Consider the following 8,072-nt stretch of genomic DNA (forward strand, 5'->3'; position numbering starts at 1 on the left):
TGGTTCCACACATTTGGTCTGTGCCTTGGGCATGTATATTTATGAGTGGGCATAACTCAATGCCCACACATAAATCTTTCTGTCTTTCAACAAGGAAAAGGGTGCAGTTTGCTGGGGAAAGAAGGTGATTTCCTTGAAACTCATCTGAGAGAAAGGGAAGGACAGGTTTGTTCCCCGCACTCCCCCCTCCAAGAATGAGTGAATGAGTCTCAGTGTGACATGAGGTATGCAGGCTTGATCCAAACGACCCTGTAGGCAAGCCTACCTTCTGAATGTCCTTTGGAGGGGTTGATGGAGGAAACGACTAACATGCCGCAGGTCTGAGAGACCTTTGGGATACATTGCTGCCAACAGGATGTTTATTTTCAGCGTTGCACAATGGTTTCTTGTGAAAAATGACAAGTAGATAAACATTGCCACATTCACAGATGTTTACTATATAAAGAGGTCAAGATTCTCACCAGCAGGTAATTGATTCTGAGCTTCCTCCAGAGGAGAAACCAAGAGGTGTTAGAAAGATGAAGATTCCACTCTTACTTCTTGGAGTCGTTCTGGTTTGTGGCAGCCGCCTACCTTTACCGGACGGCCGCCTACCTTTACCGGACGGCCGCCTACCATTACCGGACAGCCGCCTACCTCTACCGGACGGACACCTACCTCTACCGGACAGCCGCCTACCTCTACCGGACGGCCGCCTACCTCTACCGGACGGCCGCCTACCTCTACCGGACGGCCGCCTACCTCTACCGGATGGCCGCCTACCTTTACCGGACGGCCGCCTACCTCTACCAGACGGCCACCTACCTTTACCGGATGGCCGCCCACCTTTACAAGACAACCTTACACAGGTACCAGAAAAAGGCTAACCTGACATGGACGTCTTCATGTGTGTGCCTCTGTGTGTGTGTGTGTGTGTGTGTGTGTGTCTTTCGGGGGGTTTTCTATGCATATCCAAATTTATGTGCATCTAAGCCTAGCCATGCACCTGGAAACTCGGAATCCCTCTGTTCATCACCTCCTAACACATTTCTTTTGTACATGTCTGCTCTGGTCTACTAACTGGCTGCTTCCCCCGTACTTATAAAAGAGAAGGTGCGTCAGCCAAACAGCTGTTGGGTTTGAGCTCTTGCATTTGATAAGAACGAGTGTGCTATTTCAGGACTATGTGAATTTCTGGTTCTGCTGCAGACTTGGGTTTCTCAGTATTTTATAAATCTTGCTTTTGTTCTTTAAAGTTAGGTAGCTCACTGCTGATGTAAAAGAGGAGGGAAACCCATGCTGGATGATGTTGGAGGCCATCAAAAGAATTGGACCAACGTTTCTGATGGAAACTTTGCTTTTAGCTTTCAGGAGAATGGAACACGCTTTTGGTCGCAGCCACCAACGTTGACAAGATAAGCAACGACCCATTCCCCGGTTATATGCGCAAAGTTCATGTGGACATAACAAATGGCACAGTCGTCTTCAATATTTCTGTCATGTAAGAATAGCACAGAATGAAAAGGCCTGATCTGATGACCCTGAGAGGGCATCTGAGTTGCATGTTTGCAGTGAAATACCTCAGTGATGTTGAAAAGTGAGACTCTGAGTTCTTAAGAAATTCAGTACACCCTTCTTGCTTTAATGAGATGATTCTCAGGGACCTCCTGTGCCCATAGGGTTCCCGACACTGGCCTCAATCATTCTCTACCCTGAAGAACTCCCAAGTAGCAATGTTTAATCATTATTAAATTCACCAAAGCCTTTGCTGCTTCAAATATTATTTATAAGATGCTCACTTTCCTGCAGGCATTTTATTAAGAACTCAAGAGTAACAGACGATGAAGACACTTTTTTACTTCCATTGTTCAAACCAGAGCCAGATACAGATCTATAAAGTAATAATATCATGCATGAAATTCTTTACTAAGAGAAAAGATGCGGTGGAAAGAGGGCACCAGAAAATGACAAATGATCGCATAGTTGAAGTGTATTGCCAAATCGAAAACACCAGCAATCACACATGCTGATGAATTCACCTGGAACTAACAATGATTTCCACACCAACATTTGACTTCCAGTAGACGACTCCTAGGATAACAAAATGAAGCAGGAGGTATCCCTGAAATCACAGGAATATAGGGCATCTGAAAGCACCAAATCATGCAAACAGATCCATGGCCTGTAAGATTAAAACATCTATTTACATTGCAGGTGGGAAGTATCACGCTAATTTCTACCTTTCTGAGTTCGGATGGAGCTGCTTGGGGAAACTGATGATAGCTTATGATAGTTCAGAAAGTTCTCAGTATAAAGAAATGAGAAACCTTGCAAGGGGTGGTGACAGGGGATTGTAAGAAACTGAATGAAGTCTGTTTCTGAAGACCTAGTTTCTAAAGCTATAAGTAGAATGCAAGAATCTTTCAGTCTCCACTGCTCACACACACATAAACACAGGCACATACTTTGAAGAATGAGAACTAAAAAGAGACACGTTTGTCTCGTTTGGCACGTTGTTTACAGGCACTGAAATGATGCCTCATTCAGATTCTTGTGCAGTTGAGACAAAGAGAATGTTAATTGTGGTTCAAAGTTTGTTTTCATCGACTCACTCGAAGACATTTTGTTTTTAAGGACGAACGGACTGTGCACAGAAAAGTCTGCCGTGGGAACCATTGGGCGTGACAAGTTTATCAATATTGGTTGTAAGTACAAGTATTTTACTGAGATATTAAGGTCAAAATCTTAGTCTCCACTTCTTTCTGGAACTCTTGTCTGCCTGAATTCTAGTTCAACTAATCATTGGAAATGTGACCAGGCACACTCCCCTAAATTATCTATCCAACCCCTTTATCTTGTCGTGCACAGTTAAGTCATAGGACATCGGTGGCCCCTTCCAATTTTGAGTATTATTAAATCATTGATAAGTGCTCAGGATGTTTATTTCATAAAGTTCTTGAGTATATGAGAATGTTTCAAGATAATTTAAATGGCCTTAGGAACTAAATATAATAGGTCTATCCTCAGTTTACATATCAATCTCATTTTGCTTTAAGAGAATACTTTTTTAAACATCATCTTAAAACATCTTACTGCATTCCATTCTTGGGAGATTAACCTACAATCCAAGGAAATCGGAGTGATTTTAATCACCAGGCACATTTGTTCGTAACCTCAGCTTCTGTTAAAAGCAATGGGGATGTCGGCTAACACTTAGATTCTAAACTCTTCCTAATTACCCTAAACAACACTCCAAATTGTAAATGGCCTAATGTCTAAATATCTGATTAAAATTGTGATGTGTAAGTCTGTGGTTACAGCCCTCATCTAAGATAAGAAACAGCACAACGACTTGGCAAAAAGTAAAATATATGCAAACAAAGTGAATTATAGGCCTGGCATTCGACCCTACGCATATTCCTCAGTAACTTATGTTCCCAGATTTTTTAAGTTATGTTTTCACTCTTCTTAGCTTTACATTATTTTTTCCTTTGCCTGAGCCATCAACGTCCTCTATCATCTTTTCTTTAATGTTCTCCCTTTTGAACCCCTTCTAACTTAGATTTGGACAATTTAAGAAGGGAGAATGAGCTGCACTTACTGTAACAGCTCTTTGGGAACTAGGAATTGTAACCTACCCAGCTCTGTTCTGGAGAAAGTGAGGTGTCACACTGACAAGCAGAATACCAGCAGTGGCCTTGAAACCATCCCAGAGGCTCAGAAGACAGATTTAACTTCATTGCTTCCATAACCTGCACTACCTATATAAACCTATTTAGTGAGATTTCCTGCAAAGCCCTTCATTTAAAAAAAAATTTTAATGTTTATTTATCTTTGAGAGAGGGAGAGAGAGAGAGAGAGCCAAGCACGAGCAGGGGAGGGACACAGAGAGAGGGAGACACAAAATGCGAAGCAGGCTGCAGGCTCTGAGCTGTCAACACAGAGCCTGATGTAGGGCTTGAACTCATGAGCCGTGAGATCATGACCTGAGCAGAAGTTAGATGCTCAACTGACTGAGCAATCCAAGCGAAGCCCTTCTTTATAACATTATCATTAAAACATTTGGTTACTAAGAATCTGAAGAGATGTATAAACTCTTATTTAAATTGTTCCAACATAACCCAAGACTCTTGGACCTAAGAGCAGGCCTGTGCAAGATTTAGGTCCATGCAACTCTGAAGTTGTTTCAGCTGCCACTTGGTCTCTGGCTGGGGCTGACTAAGGCTATTTGAATGGGAAACACAAAGTGGCATAGTTTCAAATAAAATCCTGATGAGTGGTTCCAATAAGGCATTGTGTATGTTGAGAGCAGAAGAGAGAACGGATATTAGAAGGTATGGTGATGACGCTAAGTTGGTCAATGCTTATTCTTTTTCTTGTATACGTGCCAGGGTGGATGGGCAGAGCCAGAGTGGAAGGTGCCCCTGCAGGCAGGATCTGAACGTGTGTATCGTCACAAGTAAAACCGTATTAATAAAAATGCACATGTTCGTGGCAGCCAGAAATTTGTTGGGTAATACACCTAGATTAAGGGGGCGGACGCAAATGACTCAGAAGATCGCCCAATGTAGGATAGGCACTCAGCACACAGTCATGCAGGGTTTTAAAGGGCAACTGAATTTTGGTCTTAAAGAGAAATCATCTCCAATGCTGGGATAAGGCAAATAGAAAGAGATTTTAAACTTGTATTGATAATATGCCATATAACAACAAGTCGTGTTGTTCAAAAAATGTTGGCTCTGTTTCAGATTCTGTGTCTCCCTCTCTCTGACCCTCCCCTGTTCATGCTCTGTCTCTCTCTGTCTCAAAAAAAAAAAATAAATAAAACGTTAAAAAAAAAATTAAAAAAAAAAATGTTGGCTCCACTGGAACACATGTTTCAGAAAACACTTTAGTAAGACAGGAAAGGGTGAAATGTTTAATTTCCGAAGAATGGGGCAATAAGGAAAAGTTCCTTACGGGCCTTGTCTCCTTGTCATAAGCAATGTTAGCATTCGCTGCGTCATCGGAGGGACCAATATGAGAATGTTTTTACCAATATGCTAATAGGCCACGGTAGAGCCAATCTCCAATACATTCACTAAGGCAAGGCTACAGTTTATATACATTTTACATATATATTTTTTGTCTCACTCACAGATACGAATCAAAATATTTTAAATATTTTTTCTGCCAATTCACATTCTATCACAATCAACATGAACACCAGAAGAAACACCGCACAAGCGTTTGTATTGCTTGGTACGTATATCTTCCTGACGATGGTCATGGCCGTGTAATATTTCCACTGTCAGCATTCTCAGTGTGAAAATCAGTAGAGGTTGGAGGTACCAGATCGTAAGACATTTAAGAATAATTCCCATTTGTGCAAAAAAAAATTAGTTTGATTAGAAATTATTTGCTAACAAGTCAACTCATTTCAAGCCACGGCTATCTTCGGGTTGACCCCAATTCCTTCATTTGATGACAATTTTTCAAATAGACTCTTCAGCCTCAGAGCAGAAACTTAAAAACAACAAAAAACCTTCCTCCTGTTTAATCCTTTCAATGCACTATTGTGAACATCAACGATTTCCACCCCCAGGGGCTTGAGAGGGGTGTTTCAGCTCTGAGATACTAGATTTCAAGTTGGAAAAAGGCATTTGAAAACTCTGGTTTTCATAAAAAAGGAAGCTGTCTCCCATTACCGTGTGACAGGGTTATGGTTGGGAAGGTGAGAACCGTGCTTGCATTTTCTTTGGGCCCAGACCAGGGGTGCATGTCAGAGCCAGAGTCTGAGGTGTAGGCAGAGATGGGGTAGGCTGGATATTCTTGATGGATTAGGCCCCCAATTCATGGATTTCCTGCTGTTTTCCTGGAGTCCCGCTGCTGATGTTGGGCACTGCATGGGATACACAGGGGGAAAGCAGTGAACGGCTTCTACCCACTTAGGTCAGGCAGCTGACACTGGGACAAACTCAGTGGCAACTGTTGGAGACTGAGTTAAAGACTTGATTTCCCCATTCATTCTCCTCGTTCTGCATGCGAAAATTCTTACAGGTTCTAATGGGCAATTTCTGCTTTATGCACGGTGATTTTCAGGCAGAAGACTTCATCCTGATGACAACGACTTTGCAAGGTTCAGGGAGTTGATGAGAGAAAACAATATTCCCGAAGAAAATCTTATAGATATGAGCAAAACTGGTAAGAAAATCTTATAGATATGAGCAAAACTGGTAATGTGACTATATGTATATGTATATATATATATATATATATATATATATATATATATATATATATATATATATATAAATTTTTTTTTTTTTTCCCTGAACATATCTCTCACCTGATCTGTAAAAATGCTATCTGGAAAAAAAAAAAACAACTGATTCATTTTACATTTTCTCTTCCATGAATTATCTTTCATAAAACCCATTATTTAAAAGAAGAAATCCATACAAATATTGGGAAATGGCCATGATGGGTTGCTCCTTTATTCACCTTTTATATTTGTCTTTCCCCAGAGAAGTGTCCTAAAAATGAGAGCAGTACCACCCGTCCTGAACACTGTAAGTAAGAATGACGTGTTATCAGTGCCACTATGTCAACTCAGTAATTATGTCACTAGAGAACTTTTTTATGTTACATGAGGTTACTTTTTTTACCCCAAGATTGCAAACCAGTTGAGGTGATTAATGCTAAAAAGCAGTTTGGGGGATAAAGCATTATTTCACAAGAATCATGCCAGTGACAGCCATTCAGAGAGAAGCAGGAAAGCCAGATGCTGGTGGGGATGACAGGAAAAATGAGTTTTCCAGTCAGTTCTGACTTGAGGGCTGTCCGAATGCGTCACCACTCCATGTCCACTATTCCCGCTCATCCCGTGTTTAATTTTGCATAATTGCAACAGCCACCTCAGAGGCCCTCCTACCACGCCAATGACACAAGCGTTCAATGTGCATTTTCTGGCAGAACGTGATTTCCTTAAAGTGTGATTGTTAAACCTTTAAAGTAATACGAGCCTCAAATTACGATTGTGCTCTAGGCTAACACATGCCATTTGTCACTGTTGTTGGGAAGAAAGGGGCGAAAGAAAGGTCAAACAGAAATATTAGCTTTCATGCTGAATATAATGTCCTGAGGCCAGAGAGCTTTTGCAATCAGAAGACCAGAGTGTAAGTCCATCAAAGATCCTGTAAAATCATGTTTGATGTGCCATCCCCATGAACATTCATTCTGAAATCATGAAAGTGTTGGAAGGGGTCCTGATTATGAAAAGTCCCATCACACACACATCCCTGAAAAAATTCCAGTGGGTCCCCCCCATATCGTGGGGATGGAGAGTATGATGTTCCCTGTGGGATTGGTGCACTGGGTCAACTAAACGTCCTCCGAACCCTTGATGTTGTACTTCCTGAGGCTCATACAGTCCACGTTGATCAACTCGACCTCCTCCCCTGTTTTATGCACCTGTAGCTGCATCCCTGAGAACCAGGAACACGGTCTTCCCCATGGAATCAGGATCAACGGCATGAAGAGTATGTTCCTTCTTTCTGCCTCACATCATTTTCTCTATTCATAAACATGTTCGCCTTTCCCATCTCGTCTCTGTCCATCACCATTCAGGTCCTGTTTGGTGTCACAGGATTTCTGAATGATTAAATAAATTGATTACACATGTATCCTGTACCTGTGTGTCTGTGCACATATGCATGTATCCTAAGCCTGTGTGTTTAATTTTAAAAACACATAAATATCCACTTTACATACAACTACCCAGGAAAGCATGGCTATCATAGGATCAACATCCCATCAGAGATAATTCAGATTAGGCTTAAACAGAAAAGCCACAGAGGTGTCTAAATGAGAGGGAGAAAAAGGTCTAAACCATCAGCGGAAGGGACGATGGGTATTTTTACTATAATGGTCAAGAAAAACGTCCCAAGGAAGCATCTTATCTACCACAAGGAAAGAAGTGTGCACACCTCACTGAGATTTATACACAGACAGTCTACAATGCCTCGAGTCATAATTGAGGGGAAGTGCCTACCATCACAGCACCATTACCCATGAAACTGAGGAGAAGGGCTGCTATTTCCTTACAGTAGGAT

At 41.5% G+C, this 8,072-nt stretch overlaps 1 protein-coding gene across 1 annotated transcript; it reads left to right on the forward strand.

The window, feature by feature from the left end:
- The first annotated feature begins 309 nt into the window (after window positions 1-309).
- LOC109248259 (uncharacterized) lies at window positions 310-7,684 on the forward strand. Its single transcript, XM_053891379.1, has 7 exons — window positions 310-318; window positions 547-848; window positions 2,614-2,684; window positions 5,119-5,220; window positions 6,061-6,162; window positions 6,486-6,530; window positions 7,438-7,684. Exons 1-7 carry the CDS (start codon window positions 310-312, stop codon window positions 7,494-7,496), a joined length of 690 nt encoding a protein of 229 aa, XP_053747354.1. The 3' UTR covers window positions 7,497-7,684.
- Window positions 7,685-8,072: the final 388 nt, after the last annotated feature.

This window comes from Panthera pardus, unplaced genomic scaffold (assembly GCF_024362965.1).
Source record: "Panthera pardus isolate Hobbes unplaced genomic scaffold, ASM2436296v1 HiC_scaffold_27, whole genome shotgun sequence".
Taxonomy (NCBI): domain Eukaryota; kingdom Metazoa; phylum Chordata; class Mammalia; order Carnivora; family Felidae; genus Panthera; species Panthera pardus.